The sequence below is a fragment of the Zalophus californianus genome, chromosome 3 (assembly GCF_009762305.2).
Source record: "Zalophus californianus isolate mZalCal1 chromosome 3, mZalCal1.pri.v2, whole genome shotgun sequence".
NCBI lineage: Eukaryota > Metazoa > Chordata > Mammalia > Carnivora > Otariidae > Zalophus > Zalophus californianus.
This window is the reverse complement of record NC_045597.1, coordinates 152,055,696-152,073,165: the sequence shown is the minus strand read 5'-3', so window position 1 is coordinate 152,073,165 and position 17,470 is coordinate 152,055,696. Positions and strand designations below refer to the sequence as shown.

The window sequence follows — 17,470 nt, the reverse complement described above, 5'->3', positions numbered from 1 at the left end:
TGGTACTTTCGTTTTTCTGCACAGAGTCTGCGGGGGACTCTGCCGCACCGGGGAAGACTCCCGTCAGGCCCCAGACCCAGCAGAGGCGAACCGGGTGCGGGAACCCGGGAAAGGCAGCACTGCTGCGCCTCCGCCCGCCGCTGCCCGACCCCGCGCGCAGAGTGAGTGGGCCTGAGTTTCCGGGTGCCGGTGGTGTGGGATGTGCCAGGACCGCGCCGTCGGGGCCTGGCGGGGGCGGGCTTTGCAGGCGAATCGGACATCCTGGAAAGAATGCGTCCTTAATACTCTAGGTGTCCTTCTTGGTGATGACTCGATTGCCCCTGCTCTAGCAGTAAAGAAGTCTTGTGAAATAGAATTTTCGCCCATAAAACACTACTTCTCCCCTTTTACCCTCACTTTTCCTTCCTTCCCACCCACTTTCACCATAGTCACCTTTTCTTCTTTTCACAGAAAAGTTTTCATTTGCTTTGTGCCATCCTTGGAGAGCTGTCTAGGTTAGACGCTCACACCCCGTGCATACAAACTCAGCAGTCTTGGCACCTCACGTGTATAGCTGCGGCTTAGGTTGGATCCTTAGCCCCTCAGTGGGACACAAGGTGACAGGTCAGTACTTGTTCATGAAAACGAATGAATGAGTGCATAATTTTGGAATCTTAATTCTGCATCTATGTTTAAAGATGAAGGAGCTTAATGTCTTCCTGGAATATAAAAGTTCCTGCAAACCCCCAAATGCTATTAGTCTTTTTTAAAAAATTGTGACTAATACTGAAGAGTTTGGGTGATGTATGTGTGTGTGTGTGTGTGGTTGACTGTGCTTTGAGTGTTGTTATGTATAGGTTGGAGAGGTTATTTTTATGGGACAGAAATAAGACTCGAGCCTCCAGCACAACCCAGTATGCAACTGCTGCTTAATGAGGATGCAGAACCCAAACTTGGTGGAGCACAATATGGTTTGCCCTTTACTTTCTAATTCAATGTGAAATATACTAGATTTCAATTCAGTAAACTTAATTGAGTACATACTATGTGCAGGACACTGTGTAATATACCGCAGATGTTTTGGGTTTTTTTGTTTGTTTAAAAAAAAAAAAAAAGACATGGTCCTGGCAACTCTGAAACTTACACCATGCAGGGGAGAAATCCTAGAGCTTTGTAAGGAACTGATGCTGTAATAGAGGTACAGAATGCCATGAGGCACAAGTCAAAGAAAGCTTAATTGTCTCTGGGTAAGTGCTAGACAGCTTTATGGAAGAAGGGGCATTTGTATCTACCTTTGAATTAGGGTAGGATTTAGAGAGGCGGAAATTCGTAGGGAGGCTGTTTTCAAGGGTGAGTGATAGCTGGAGCGGAACAGAAATGGGCATAGCCAAGACACTTTATGCTGGTTTGCTTTGTTAATGGATGCAGATAGGGTCAGGGTGCAAAGAGCCCAGGAATGGGCAAACTGTAGCAATTTTGGGCAAGACAATGAGGTGGTCCAACTGTGTAGGCAGGAGGCTAGACTGGGAAGTAGTGTTGGAAGCAGAGGCAGGAGGTCTTGGGACTGCAGGAAGGAGTCCGTATAACATTGGAATTTGAGCCCGGTGATTGGGGGATGATCATGTCCCTCCTTGCGTTGGTTACAGGTTTTGTGAGATGATACGGATTCTGGATTTGTTAGCATGAATTTATTAATCGCCTGCTCCGTGCTCTGTACTAGTTCATCCAGTCTTAACAACCATACTGTTGATAGGGAAGCGAGTTGCCTGAGGTCCTGCATCTAATAAGAGGTGTCATACCCCCTCTGGCTGACCCCCTGGCCAGCATATTTGCTTTAGGCACATCCTTATTAAACACCTACCAGGGTCGGGAGAGAGCCACAGATTTGGAGTCACCCGCCCAGGTAAAATAATTTGAAGTGCAAAATCAAATTCCTATAGAAGGTGTGCCAAAGGGTGGGTTTGTGTCCGTTTCTACTGGTATTTGTGATGGTAACTAGCTTTATAGTCCCATCATATCCTTGCTTTTCTTTGGAAGGAAATTCATGGAGTAGACATGACTTCATGCCTGCACGTACATGCTTGACTGCAAGCATGCATAGCTTTTCCATACCCTGCTTGAAAATCCAGACCCCTTCCTCAGAGGCCTGGTAGGACAAGATTCCCATATACCCACTCTGCATATTGTCGGCTGTGCACTGGTGTAAATCTTAAATTATGCTGTGGTAATGGGAGGCTCTTCATTTTCCTCATAGGTGTTAGGATTCCTTAAATCAGGGTTTTGTTTTCATTTCCTTAGAACTGTTATGCAAAAATTGATTTACAGTTATCCAAAGAGGTAGTATTACTTTATCTTTTGAAATTATATTTAACAATGTTGTTTCAATCTTTATTTTTTTAAAGAAAGGAAGAAAAGGCATGCTTTTTCTTTTCTTGTTGATTTCTTGACTTTAATTTTGTTTTACTAACATATAATGTATTTTTTGTTTCAGGGGTACATTGTTTCAATCTTTAAATTATTACTGAGATTTAAGAGTTTTTGTACTAGTTTTATTGTTCATAGTAGGCCAAGAAGAAAATGTTTTAAAAGGTATAGGACAAAAATAATTCATTTTAGCATATGAATTACAAAATGTAAAATACTAGTTTAAAATTCTTTGAGTTAAATTACAAATGTACTGTATTTCTTTTTTTTTTCTTTAAGATTTATTTGTTGGGGCGCCTGGGTGGCTCAGTCGTTTAGTGTCTGCCTTCAGCTCAGGTCATGATCCCAGGGTCCTGGGATCGAGCCCCAGGTCGGGCTCCCTGCTCAGCAGAAAGCCTGCTTCTCCCTCTCCCACTCCCCCTGCTTGTGCTCCCTCTCTCGCTGTCTCTCTCTGTCAAATAAATAAATAAAACCTTTAAAAAAAAAAAGAATTATTTATTTATTTTAGAGTGAGAGGACCTGAGAGCAGTAGGAGGGTTAGTGGGAGAGGGAGAGACTCTCAAGCAGACTTCCCACTGAGCTCAGGATCCAATGTGGGGCTCAACCTCATGACCCTGAGATCATGACCTGAGCAAAAATCAAGAGTCAGACACCCAACCTACTGACCCGCTCAGGCACCCTAAAAGTACTGTATTTCTAAGAGAGCAACTTTTGGAGGGCTCTTAGGATTTGTCTGAAAGCAAATCTAATAAAGTAATGTTTTCCATTTTTTATTCGATAAAAGTACAGATTCATCTCAAAGTCATATTATGTGCCCGGCACTGTTCTGGAGCTATAGCCTGAACAGTCTGCCCACCCTCCAGATTCTTCCCTTCATGTGGGGGAAACAGACAATAATCAAAATAAAAAAGTAAATATATGGTGGGTTAGCCGGTGGTAAGTGCTATGGAGGAAAACACATCAGCGGGTAGGGATAGTGTTTCATGAGGTGAGAAGTGATGTCAGTTTAAGTAAGGTGTTCTAAAAAGGCTTCCCTGATATGTTGTTAACATTTGAGCAAAAGGCCTGAAGATGCGTTTTCTGGAGAAGAGGAAAAAGAAAAAAACCTTAATAAAAAAACAGACTTCCGAATATAAATACCATTTATTTTTTATTTTTTTAAAGATTTTATTTATTTGTTTGAGAGAGAGAGAATGAGAGAGAGAGCACATGAGAGGGGGGAGGGTCCGAGGGAGAAGCAGACTCCCTGCTGAGCAGGGAGCCCGATGTGGGACTCGATCCCGGGACTCCAGGATCATGACCTGAGCCGAAGGCAGTCGCTTAACCAACTGAGCCACCCAGGCGCCCATAAATACCATTTAAATAATGTATTTCAGAGACAAATTATGTTTTAGATTAAGTAAGATATTTAAAAGAAGCATAATGCTAGATATGCCTTTTTTGGAACTGTGGTCTTCCATTCCTGACCTTGGTTTTGTGCTGTTTCCTTGTAGGATGTCCCAGTGGTATGAACTTCAGCAGCTTGACTCCAAATTCCTGGAGCAGGTTCACCAGCTCTATGATGACAGTTTTCCCATGGAAATCAGACAGTACCTGGCACAGTGGCTAGAAAAACAAGACTGGTAAAGGAAGCTCACTTGAAGATTTTCTATGCTTTTAAAGTGATTAAGTGACTTGGAGCCAGATTGGCTAAGAGATGAATCTCACTGTAGCCATTTGGATTATCTGTTGCAAAAAAAAATGTGTCAGTCTGAAAACTGGCGTTTTATCTCTACAAAGCTAACTGTGTTGGTCGTTAAGTACTTTTATGTAGTTTTCTGTTTAATTATGATGTAGACTCCTAAATGCTTTGGACAAGTTAGATAATGCCGGCGCCAATTATTTTCCACATTAGGATCCAGGTTAGAGAAAGAAGTAAGTTAAAAGAAATAATGATAGCCGAATTATGGTAAAACATTGATTAGAAATAGGAAGAAAGTAATAAAATTAGGGGGATGTCTCTAAAAACTGATATGTATTCTACTTTAAAATTTACTATTTGCTGATTGCAGAAATTTTAAATGACATACAAAGTAAAGGTCCCTATTGTTTTTTTCCCCTCCAGAGATAATTACCATTAACAGTTTCATGCAGAATCTGAGTTCTGGAATTTTTCATGTATTGTACAAACTGTTGTTAAGAGCTAAGTCAGTCTGAAAAGAAGAAAGAAAACCTAAGAGAACGCTTAAAATTTGGTTTCTTAAATAGTTTTCATTAGGAAAGTGATGTTTATTTTGTCTAACAGGAGCATCTAGAATAAAATGTATAAGGGGCACCTGGGTGGCTCAGATGGTTGGGTGTCTGCCTTCGGCTCAGGTCATGATCTCAGGGTCCTGGGATCGAGCCCGGCATCGGGCTCCCTGCTTGGTGGGGAGCCTACTTCTCCCTCTCCCTCTCTACTGTTCCCCCTGCTTGTGCTCTCTCGCTGTCTGTCAAATAAATGGATAAAATCTTAAAAAAAATAAGTGAATAAAATGTATAAATTTTAAATCTCCCAGGGAGCATGCTGCTAATGACGTTTCATTTGCCACCATCCGTTTTCATGACCTCCTGTCACAGCTGGATGATCAGTATAGTCGCTTTTCTTTGGAGAATAATTTTTTGTTGCAGCATAACATAAGGAAAAGCAAACGTAATCTTCAGGTATGACCTGGTTTTTGCATTTTAGTCAAAATGTTCCCAAGCCTATATAAGAGTATTTTTTTCATTGAGCAAATACTATTGAGTTGAGCGTGCATTCTTTGGTATTTTTAAAAGTTTCAGAGATGGCAAATAAACTCTCTTTGTATAGCTAATATTTTATAGCATGAGCAGAGTAAAATATCAACTTATTTTGTAAACACATAAAGAATTCTCAGATTTAAGTGTATCACCTGTTAGGTGTCAGTAATTCTAAGAGAAATGTGATGCTATCACCTTGTTTTACTAACAGTTGTCGAAATTGAAACCCAAGGAAAAGGGTTACATTTTAAAAGCCGTGAGCTGTACTAACATGTAGAAACTCAAAGGAACTTTAGTGATGAGTGCAGTCTAAGCCCTTGGTATGCAGATGAAGAATAAATCCGGAAAGGTTTGATGTCCCCAAGGCCTGATACAGTCAGGGAATTGGAACTAGGCTCCACCTTTCCTTGCTTTTGGAGGAGTTGCCCTCCCATGGAAGAGAAAGTCAGAAGGAGTCCCAGGCAGGAGAGAATGGGCTACAGAATTTCGGGAGTTTTTGAAAAGTACTCCCTTCAGCCTGGTTACCATATTTACTTGTGTAGTAACAACTTTTCTGTCTCCATAGAGGTGAGAGCGATCATTTTCTTATTTCATACAACACAACCAAACTGTTCAACTTAGGTAGTTAGAAGCTTTTTATTCCTTTGTGACCATATCTATGATTTTATAATACCAGTGACAGGGGAAGTCAGATGAAATACAGAAATTTGCTCTCCTACAGACTTTGCTTGAACATATCTGTTACAAAGAGCCACAATTGCCAGTATTTTGCACCCTGCTTTCACAAGGAAATAGAAAAACTGAAAAGAATATCTTTGATCTAATTCAAAACAGACCAACAGATAAATTAATTGAGAAATATCATAGATAGTTTCTGTATCATTTACCTTGTCTCAGGATCCTAACGGAACATAAATAGCTTCAAGAACAACAGAAATTAAAGTAAAACTATTAGAGGAACCGTGTATGAAGATACTTCATTTTTTAATCAAGAAATAATTTAGGTACCTGCACTTACTGGAAGCTTTTGTCATAATTTATTAAAAGAATATTTTGATTTTACCAAAAATAGCTTGTATAGAATTTAATTAATACAAGATGAGACTTTTCAGTGGATAGGAAGAAATTCAATTTATAATATATAATGGCTTAATCATTCTGAAATTTGTATTTATTTTAACCCACATCTAGGATAATTTTCAGGAAGACCCAATACAGATGTCTATGATCATCTGTAACTGTCTGAAGGAGGAAAGGAAGATCCTGGAAAATGCCCAGAGATTCAATCAGGTACTTTTTTTCTAACGGAAAACTGAAGATCATAGTAAAATAAAAATTCATTCATTTATCCAACTAATATTAACAATATCCTGTGCAAGGCAGTAGTGAATAGCCCTCTGATTTTATAGCCCCAGGAAATGGCAAAAATCAGATATAGAGATTTTATAGACCCAGGCTTTAAGAAAGGACTATAATCTAATGGAAATCATTCTGGTGATGGAGAGAGTTAATACGTAAACAAAATATTTTCAGATAGTGATGATTCCTATGCAGATACCAAAGCAGGATACTGTGATACAGTAACGGTGTATCAGGGGGATGGGGCTATGTCTTTAGATCAGGGTGAGGAACCTTCTCTGAGGCATGGGGCAGGGAAGGAAGCAGGCAGGCAGAGGGAGAGGAAGTGGAAATGTACTCAAGAAAAGTGCAGTTGGTAGAGGTAAGAAGAAGTAGGCAGATTATGTTTGGGACAAGGTACCAATGGGGCTTATATTGAAGGATCAGATGTGGGAGTGAGGGAAAGTGAAAAACGAGAGAAGACTTGATGGTTTGCGACTTGAATCACTTGGAGATATTGTCCATTGAGCTGGGGAGGAAAGAAAAGACAGGAGGAGGGCTTTTGCAAGACATAAACGTGTTCTTCCCTCCATCTTTTGGAGGGAAGAACACGTTGGTAGGAAAATCAAGACCTTTGTTTTGAATAGGATCAAGTTACCTCTTAAATATATAAGACATCCAAACAGGGAATGAATCAGATTTGTTTTAGCACCAAGATTTCTGATCATGGTTTTACTAATACTCATACAAACCTTCCTGGCGATCAGGGTTCAGATTTTTCAGATTGCCATGACATCTGTTTATTCCCTTTTTGAGTGATGGGGTGCTGGGAACCACCCAGAAGGCAGTGAGACTATAGTTGTGAAACCCCTGTGTGGGTTGTTCAGCTAAGACCCTTCCAATATGAGGGGGAGAATGCCAGAGTATTAAAATTTAAGTAGCAGGAGTGAATGCCATTCTCTGTGCACTTTCTGGGCATCTGATCTAGTCCTGGTGAATCTGCTGCTTCCCTAGGCATTTAGTTCCTAGCACACTGGAAGCACCTTGCTGCACTAAGCATTTAGAGAGACTCATTATTTGTTCTCAACTCAAGCTAGTTCATCTGGTACCTGGCCTAGTGAACAGAAGTGTGTATCAGTGCTGGCTGCCTGGTCTCCTCTGCAGGAGATATGCTTGTCTTCAACATGCATTCTGCACCTGGGAGATTTTCGGCAGGACATTTTGACTGTGTGGGATTTTCATCTTAACAACACTATGCAGTGGGCTGGCCACGCCTGTATCTCAAACTTGAGAGGACCGCCAAGAGCAGAGACAGGCAGAAGAACAAACTTTCCACCTTGGCACCCAAGCATTTCTCTCCTCACATTTGGCCCTGAGGCCCAGAGTTGGCATTGCGAGGCAGAGCAGGGGGCTTCTCCTCTCCCAGATCAGCCTACTCTCCTGAGTATGCTTTGGGTCTTGAAGGCTTGCCAACATTTTTCTCCCCTTTAAGAAATGTAGGTAATCTGGAAAGAGGATCATTTTAAGCCTCTCAGAAGACACCTGAGTTATCAGTGAACACCTGTAAGGAGATTTAGTTGATTGTCCAGCTAAGAACAAGAGAAGCAAGGCCTTCTTCACCAATACAGTTAGACAAGAGAGAAACATGAGAGGCATAGGAATCAACGGCAACATCATAGAGATATCGGCTCTCCCTGAGTTATTCATAATTTTAACATGATCCCAATAGAATTAACAAGTTTCTTTCTGAAGCTGTGAAAGTCATCAAGAAAATAAATGTGCAAGAATAGCAAAGAAACTCGTGGAAAAGCACAGCAATAAGATGGGCCCTGCCCTATTAGATATATTCCAAACTCTCCACAAACACTGTTCAGGGGTTCGGGTTTAGGAAGAGAAATACCCATGGGAAATCAGAGAAAATCTAGAACTTAAACCCAGGTACATAAGGAACTTTGTGTGATAAAAATGGCAAGTCAAATCTCTGGGGAAAATATGAACTTTTCACGAAATGTTAAGAAAAGTGGACAGCCATTGGAAAAAAGTTAAAATTGTACCCACACTTCTTCACAGTAAACACAAGAATAAACTTCAAATGGATGAGAGATCTAAAAGTAGGAAAAAAAAAGAAACCACGTAAGTGCTAGGTTAAAAATGGGTAAACTCCTCTCTAATCTGTCAACACAGAAAGGTTTTCTATTACGGAAAATCCAGATATAAAAGAAGAAAATACTGATAAGTTTGAATATGTAAAAATACCCACATAGAAACTCTGCTTGTAGGACTCCGTTAAGAAAGGTCGATGGGCACAGTTTTTGCCATGGGAGGGACTTTAAATCTAAACAAAATAGCATCTTTCTAGAATCTAATCCATATGAAAACAGTCTCATGTTTACCACTCTACCACCTGGGTCTAGGACGTTGTCTGACCTTGACTTAATACCTAGTAAGTCATGCTATGTGAATAAACCATGGAACACTTTAAATAAGGAACAAACACATAGAGGCTGCTATGTCTGAGTCTTCAGAAAGGATGAGGGCTGAATACTCTGTGTGTCTGGGTTGATAGTCATTATTACTTTAGAGTAGCACATGCTACATGAAGTCCTTAATGGCAGTGCTGTCCAATTCTGATAGGCCTCTGGATCACCTGGGATCTTGTCAAAATGGGGCTTCTGATTCAGTAAGCAGATTAGGCGCTGAGACTGCATTTCCGGCAAGCTCCCAGGTGGTGAGGTGCTGCTGGTCTGGGGACCACACCGGGAATCGCAAGGCTTTACGACAAATAAGTACAGGGTTAATAGGAATAATCTTGTCTACAAAATTTGAGAAACCCTGAAGTAAACTTCTTATGTGGTACCACGCAACTGTATGAATTAATGGAAAATTCCAGAAATACTCTGTTTATAGTAGGCACGAACTGAGCTTAGTCTTTCTGTAGCCTTTTTAATAGTTTGCCAGAACTTTCCAGAGCTTTGAGAACCGAGCTGTTTCTTGTCAACACTCATGTGGGAAGCTTGTAGGAAGTTTTGAAAGGTCTGGGAGGTAGGTGGTGCACAGGGTATGGACTCGACTTTGGAGAGTAACCATCCGGTAACTCTGCCAGAGGAAATAATAGTTGTTAACCCCTACCCCTCCCATTCCAGGCACAGTCGGGGAATATTCAGAGCACGGTGATGTTAGACAAACAGAAGGAGCTTGACAGCAAAGTCAGAAACGTGAAGGATAAAGTTATGGTGAGTACTGAGTCAGTATACATGTTTAACCTCTAACTTTTTTTGTAAGACGAAAAGGGTTTCAATGGCTCGAGTGTAAAGGTGGTTAACTGATTTCGGCTTTTAAGTAGTTGAGAAGAAGAGTTTTGCTGAAATTCCAAACCATACGTAAACAAATTAGTTAAATCAACGAGCAAATAGACTTTTATGGCCCCTGTTACAGCGTCAAACACTGAGCTTATCTCTTTCTTCCTTGCCAAGATTGTGCAGTAACTGTTGACTTTGCCCCATCACCCAATAAACTAGATGTTCCTGCTCGAAATAGCCTTTGATGTCTGTGCTTCTCAAATTGGGGTGTTCCTGGGGTTACACAGAGCCCCAGGACAAACATGGCCCATGTTTCTCAAGCACCTGTTTTATTCTAAGACTGGGAAGGGGAACATTAAAGTAGAAATCAAGTGAGCCCCGTCTGAAAATAACCATATCTTTTCCTCTTAAAAAAGTTATTATATACTTATTAAGGAAATAGAAATTATTATGTATGTGATTAGAATTTTGCAGATGGAATCCATCTTTGAGGAAGCAGGATTGTTACCCTGGTTTTCTGGGTCCTATAGAAACAATAATCTATTTCCCAAAGTCTTTGGAAGCTGATCAGTGGGAAAACCTGTTTATGTCTTTATTTGTAGTGTATAGAGCATGAAATCAAGACCCTAGAAGATTTACAAGATGAATATGATTTTAAGTGCAAAACCTTGCAGAACAGAGGTAAGAATTAACATTTAAAGCAGTGCCCATTGGCTGTCCTTTTTTCTGTTGACACTAGATAAAGAAGGCAAGTATGTCTTCATATTTGCCAAATGCTTTATGACTCTGAATTGATAGTCTTGGCTTCTTGATGTTGCAAACCAGGGTCTTAACCTCTGTACTGTTGACATTTTGAGCCAGATAATTTTTTGTTGGGAGGGGCAGTACTGTGCATTATAGGATGTTTAGCAGCATCCCTGACTTTTAGCCACCAGATGGCAGTAGAACTATTCCCTAATCCCCAGTGGTGACAGACAAAACTGTCTCCAGACACAGGGCTGGGGCACTGGGGTGGGGGGGCTAGTATCACCCCTCCTGTCGACAACCACTGGTTATGTGCTACTCACTTTACTTACTGTACCTAGCCCACTGATTGACACAGACCGACAGATGTGTGGAGTTTCCCTGCTTGAAGCCCCTTCAAACGTCTCCGCTCCATATGATTGCTATAACCCTAGTAATCCCTTGGAGGATACCAAGGTTAATCTGGAGAGATTATTAGGATAATTTAGGGAATAGTATGAGAGAAAGGGAACCCAACTACTCCTTCCTAATTGTGTACTTCTCTTACGAAGCTGCACATACACTTTGTATAAAATTTTTACCTGGGATTTTGAATTTTGTCACTTATATTCATCTAGGTAATAGTCTGACAATGATTTAAGAGCCAGATGGTACTGTTTCCAGTTCACATGGGTCATTGAAAACAAGTACTTTGTTTCAGTTTATCCAGTTTTTAAACTTGGGACATTATTTTTTGTTTTGTTCAATAAAAATTAAAGACCAAACTTTGATCTGTCACCAGATAGCACTTGGATTATATTTCTTCTAAGTGTATGTGAATCTTGGATTTAGTTGGTTTTGGTTTTTTTTACATTTATATTTTTCTGCCATCTCTCCCAATTCACAGAGCATGAAACCAATGGCGTGGCAAAGAATGATCAGAAACAAGAACAGATGTTAATCCAGAAGATGTATTTAATGCTTGACAATAAGAGAAAGGTAGTGATTCACTTTCTAGAATAACGTGTTGCTTTCATCACAGACTATAAATAATGGACTTGAAGTTTAGGAGAGAGGAAAAATTATTTTTATAACCACTTGGCTTAGAGCCCCAGTTGAGATATTTGCTTTGCTTTAAAAAAAATATTTTTAAATTCAGTGATTAAAGATGAATTGACTTCACTTTGTCTCTTCCTCTCCCTTTAGGAAGTAGTTCACAAAATAATAGAGTTGTTGAATGTCACGGAACTTACCCAGAAAGCCCTGATTAATGATGAGCTGGTGGAATGGAAGCGGAGACAGCAGAGTGCCTGTATTGGGGGGCCCCCCAACGCTTGTCTTGATCAGCTGCAGAACTGGTAAGATTCTCCAAATCTAACTGGCCGACCCCATGAACTCATGAAGTGCACATTCAAGTTGTTAGTTGAAAGGACCCTGTTCAAACTTCGGATTAGACTTTAACATAGTCCAGCCTCTTCTTGCTCTGGAAACACTTGAAAAGCACATGTTTTTCATGCCTGTGGCCGAGTTCAGCCAAGCTCTGCTTCGTTTTGAGCGCTCCTCTCCCTACTGTGCCTGTCCCGTGGGATGCGTCATTTGTGCCAAAACACCGGTAACATAGTCATCACATAACACATTTAACAGCTTGAGCTCTCATGTTTTATTAAAAACAAAATAGCATGAGACAGTTTCCAGGCTTCCATGGAATAACAGTTTGGACCATTCATTCAGTCATCCGTCTAGTGAACTCTTATTAAATGCTGTATGCCAGGCACTGGGCTAGGACCTGGGAACACAGGATGAGTGATTCTTGATCCTCACCAGAAAGGAGCTCTCCGTGTGGTGGCGGAAGGTAAATGCCCTCATTCTGTGCAGTAAAAGGTCGCCAGTGCTCTAATGAAGGGCTGCCCAGAGTTCTGTGGAGGGCGAGGGAAGGAGTTACCAGGAGAGGTTTCTGAGAGGAAGTGGTCTTGCACTGACTTGAGACTGAAGAGGCGTCCTTTCTGGAGACCGGGGAGGGTACCAGCAGGGACAGAGGAGAAGAGAGGCTGGGCGTGAGAGGGGCCTGCAGTACCCCATACCGGATGGCTGCAGAAGGGGGTGCCCGCAAGGGCAGGAAGAAGGGTGGAGGTAGCAGGAAGCTGGAGCCTGGTTGAGGAGGCTTTCACATGCTACGAGGAACGGGACTTTATCCAGTGGGTGCCGATGAACCAGGCGGGCTTTTTATTTAAGTGGAGGCTCACTTCTTGGGGTTTTTTTTAACTTAGGTCACTCTGGCAGCAATCTGGAGGATAAACTAGAGACATAAAGGCCAGCTGGTTGACTGTGAGCATACTAGTGTCGTCTGGGGGAGGGCCGACAGACCAGAGTGGATGGCAGAGGTGGATCAGAGTGGAGGTGAGGGGATGGTAGCCTGGAAGAGTTCCCAAGCGCCCAAGGACCAGAGATCTCAGGAGGTTCTCTGAATTGCTATTTTTAAAAAATATTCACGATTAATACTTAGCTATTCATTTTTATTCTGTGGATTGTCTGCTCATATTCCAAGTTTCCTGTTGCTTAGAGCAGAGCTTCCCAGCCCAGTGTGCCCCCATGGGCCTTGAGAGGCACTGACACCACCACCCCCCCCAAGCCCTCCTGCTTCGTAGGCAGGCCCTGGGCTGTCTGGAGCCCCCTCATGGTCATTTAGGCCACAGTGAGCCTCTTCCAGAGCCACAGATGCCCCCCAGGGGCCCCCCACTGTGCTGTCCACAGATTATCTTGTTCTCGTGTGTGTCATGGCCTGAACAAAGTTGGGAAGCACTGGCTTAGGATCCCCTTGGAGCTCGCCCACCTGCCCTCAGCCTGCCTCTCCTTTCACAGCCAAGGGCTGCTCCTTAAGTGCTTTGAACTGGATTCAGGAAATGAAACCATGAAGCAAGGGAGGTGTGTTTCATTGGAAGAAGGTTTTCCTCCGTCACTACTCCAGGGAGGTAAGCCACAGTCCCACAGCCTGACTTGGCGCAGAGGCCCTTTACTGGCAGGAAGGAGGAATCTGAAAGCAATCGCTAGTTTCCTCCTTGGTTTATATTTTGAGTATCTAGATTGAGCGTCTTGCTGCCTTCTTTCAATTCAGGAAAACGGTAACCTTTGTTCTCTCTTCTTCTGACCGGGGCCTGTCATTCCCTCACCATGTGGCTTCTGCAGCTTCCAAGCTGCTCTCTTGCTCCTCTGTGTCCTGATACAGCACCTGCCTGGGCTCCTCGCTGCCTCCAGCATCACCCCTGACGGCGTTTCCTTTGCTGTGTCCCCTGCCTCTGCCTTCCTCTTTGCCTGGTCCCTTTAAATCCCAGTTATCATGCAGGTCAGTAGACATCACGGATCCCCAGCCAGCCCCATCTCCGTAGGTCTGGGCTGTAATCTGTTGGTTTCTTCTCCCCAAATAATAGTCTTTAATGGCAAGGTGAACCTTGTTCTCTGTGCAGAGTGTGACGGGCCGCACAGATAAGGTCAGGTGTTGCCTGGGGAAACCACTTGTCGGTTTCCGCGATTCCCTGTAACCCAGGCAGCTTTGAGATTGCTTCTGATCGAGGCTCCTGTGTCATGTACCTTCCAGGTTCACCATAGTTGCGGAGAGTCTGCAGCAGGTTCGTCAGCAGCTTAAAAAGCTCGAGGAATTGGAACAGAAATACACCTATGAACACGACCCTATCACAAAGAACAAGCAGGGGCTATGGGACCGCACCTTCAACCTTTTCCAGCAGCTCATTCAGAGGTAACTTGAGGGAGACTCATTTGCATCTTCTGCAACTGTTTTCCCCGGGGGAAAATTTCACGGTGATTCAGACCGTTTAAAAGTTTAATAGGTTATGGACATGTCTTCAGGGCAGCCATCTCTTCCTAAATTCCTTGTCCATACCATTGGCTCTTCATTCTTGGGGCCACCTAGCCTGGGAACTTGTCCGTTGTACTCCTCCTTCGCCTGGGGCCAGTCTGTGCGGAGCCCTGTCAAGTCTGCCCTGGTGCTGTTTGTCCCCTGCTTCCCCCTCCAGGGCCTCCTCAGCCTCCTTCAGGCTCTCAGACCCCCTTGCTGAACTCGTGCATAGTCGCCTCCCAAGTGCTTCCCTCCTCAGCCCCTGCCTCCCTAGTCCCTGTGACGCTGGGCTTCCCAGAGCAGAGTCCAGCCTGGCGCTTTGTCACTGGCTTGCCTGGGTGGAGCCCCTCAGCTGGACACTTGTGCCCCACCTCCCCGGCCCGGCGCCAGCTGGCCGCTCCAGGGTGAGCTTCCCCACATGCCTCATTTCCAGGCAGACCGCGTTCGCACCAAATCCGGTCACTTCGCCTTGCCTCTCCTCGGTCCCCCGCCCCACAGCCGCCTTCTTTGAACCTCATCTCGACATTGTTTCCTCCTGAAAGTTTCAGCTTATATGTTGTCCTGAAATCTTCCCAGAGTTCCCAAACATGTTACCTCCCTTCTGGATCCTCATGGCTCAGTCTTTATTCTTCTCTCATTCTGGATTCATTATGTAGTTGTGTATGTATTTCTGTCGTCTGTGACATAAATTGGAAGTTCCTGGAAGACAGAGATGTGCCTTTGTCATCTTTTTTCCCCCACAAGGACCTGGTGCAGTGCTTTGTCCGTGGGCAGGTGTTCCAAATATACTTAGTAGATAGATAAATGGCACTGGGTAGAAGGTTCATATTGAAATTTTTTTGTGTGCTAACATGCCATAATAAAAAAATATCCTCGGTTCCCTGTGGCTAATGTCCAAACAGGAATACCTCAGTGCTGTATTTGAAATAATCAAGGATATTTATTTGCTTGGGTTTTGGAATGCAAATGTAATCCTTTTTTAAATGAAAATTCATAGTTGGAAATGTTTATTATATAATAAGTATTACTAAACAATTTTACTAGAAGAACAGTTTTCCAAAGGATCCCGAAATATCCATGTCAAATTATGGTAGTAAGCAATGTGTTACATGGTTCGTTTTCAACTGTAATGAAATTTCTTTTTATTTTTTGTTTTTGGTTATTTTTATTTTTAAATTGAGATGTGAGTGGCATACAACATTACATTAGGTTCAGGTGTACGACATAATGATTTGATATTTGTATATGTTACAAAGTGATTGCCACAGTTAAGTCTAGCTAGGAAATCTGATTCTTCATGCAAATTCGTAAATGAACATAACCCAACTCAGGGTTTTCATTGTCGAAGGTGCCACGGGTCACCACAACTACTCTGATCTCACGTTGAGTGGAATGTGGTGTGGAGATTTCTGTGCTGACTAGCGAACCTCACTTTATTCACCAACTTGTTCGAATCTTCCAAACCGAGTTTTAGCTTGTGCCCTCTAACCCGCTCTTCTGTTCCGGGAAAACAGTTTGTACTGCCTAAGCCTTAATGGAAATGCTAATCTGCACTTTGCTTGGAATTTACAGCTCATTTGTGGTGGAAAGACAACCTTGCATGCCAACTCATCCTCAGAGGCCGCTGGTCTTGAAGACTGGGGTCCAGTTCACCGTGAAGTTGAGGTAACCAAGAAAAGATGGAAACGCTGCGCCTTGTGCCATGAAGTTAGCACCCCTCACTTCCTTCACAACAGTCACAGAGGGTGCTTTAGAGGAAGCAGTTTTGCAGTAGGCATTTCAATGTGAATTCTTATTCAGAATATCTTGTATTTAGAATATTAAAAGAAATAGAAATATATCACGTATTTATGTATACATATGCACACCCAATCTTCCCCCTGTAAACGTAAAGCACATTCACTGTAAAAAGGAATTTGAAAAAGCAGAACTTCCTCCAGTGGACGCAAAAGTTCCCAGCAGTTGTGTGCTGAGTAGACGCTTGTAACCTGGGCTTTACGTAGCCCCGAGACCACATGCAGTGTGTGAACATGGACTCGTGACACGTCTATTTTTCTGGTGAATGGGTTCATAGATTTCATCAGTGTTTCAAAGTTGTCCGTGACCTAAATATCTGTAGACCACTGTGGTAGATAGCCTAGTGTCAGTCCTCCTTCGCAGAATTCTGTCCATGTCTCCACAAATACAGAAATAAATAAAGTTGTGTGTGTATATATATACATATATTTTCATACATAGATAAATACACATTCACACATACATAATGTCATGTACGGGATTTTATTTTTAAAACCTAGGGTTCTGGCCTGTTTTTCTCCTTGATCATAAGTTGCAGAAGTGTTTCCATGTGAGAACATAGGGCTGTGCTTTATTGAATGGCAAATTTCTTTAGCTGTTCTTCTACTGATGAGCGCCTGGACTTGCCTTCAGAGTTGGCCTTAGTCTTTTCTCCTGGGGTGCTGCTGAGTTGGGTCCCGGTTGAGGCCCCCTGGCTGCTGGTGTTACAGCACCACACCCACGCACCCGCAGGGACCGGGAACTCACAGCTAGAAGGGGCATGAGAAGCCCAGTCCCAGCCACCTGCCCCATTAAGCAGAGCAGACCAGCGAGGGGCTCCTGCCCAAGGTCTCCCGCTCATCAGGGAAGACACACACACGTCTTAGCCCAGCATTCCTTCCTTCCATCTTTCCATACCACCCTGGAATGACTATAGATGTTAACCTCTTTTTCCTGATTATGGGTCAGAGTTCTTAGTTTTTCCCAATGGAACAAACATTAGATAAAAGTTTTAGTAAAAAATATACATTTGCTATTTTTTGCCCATATAACTGTCCCAAAGTAGAAATTTTGATAAAACCCAGTGTTGGTAAGGCTGTATAGGGAAGCAGGTACCTTCACTCACATTTGGTAGGAATGGAAAAGCTGCTGCTTTCTATCAGAATTTAGTGTGACAGTATTGCCCCAGCAATTCCTCAGTTAGGAATTTATTCTGCAAATACACTTAAAAGAAATCCAAGTAAACATACGTGGATGTCGATTCCATTGTTTGTCATAACTGGAGGGAGCGGAGGTTATTGAAATGTTCACCAACAGGGAA

At 42.7% G+C, this 17,470-nt stretch overlaps 1 protein-coding gene across 3 annotated transcripts in view; it reads left to right on the top strand.

Annotated features, from left to right (window-relative positions):
• Positions 1-17,470, top strand: part of STAT1 (signal transducer and activator of transcription 1) — a 47,585-nt gene continuing 30,115 nt past the window's right edge. The window contains exons 1-11 of one of the 3 annotated variants that reach the window (XM_027588927.2): positions 1-161; positions 451-603; positions 3,897-4,025; positions 4,941-5,085; positions 6,355-6,453; positions 9,645-9,734; positions 10,403-10,481; positions 11,431-11,522; positions 11,730-11,881; positions 14,116-14,274; positions 15,946-16,038. In XM_027588927.2, coding sequence (XP_027444728.1) covers positions 3,898-4,025; positions 4,941-5,085; positions 6,355-6,453; positions 9,645-9,734; positions 10,403-10,481; positions 11,431-11,522; positions 11,730-11,881; positions 14,116-14,274; positions 15,946-16,038 — 1,037 coding nt within the window. In that variant the 5' untranslated portion in view covers positions 1-161; positions 451-603; position 3,897. Of the gene's footprint in view, positions 162-450; positions 604-3,896; positions 4,026-4,940; positions 5,086-6,354; positions 6,454-9,644; positions 9,735-10,402; positions 10,482-11,430; positions 11,523-11,729; positions 11,882-14,115; positions 14,275-15,945; positions 16,039-17,470 lie in introns of those variants that run through there. The other 2 variants (XM_027588928.2, XR_003519048.2) reach the window with 2 other exon arrangements.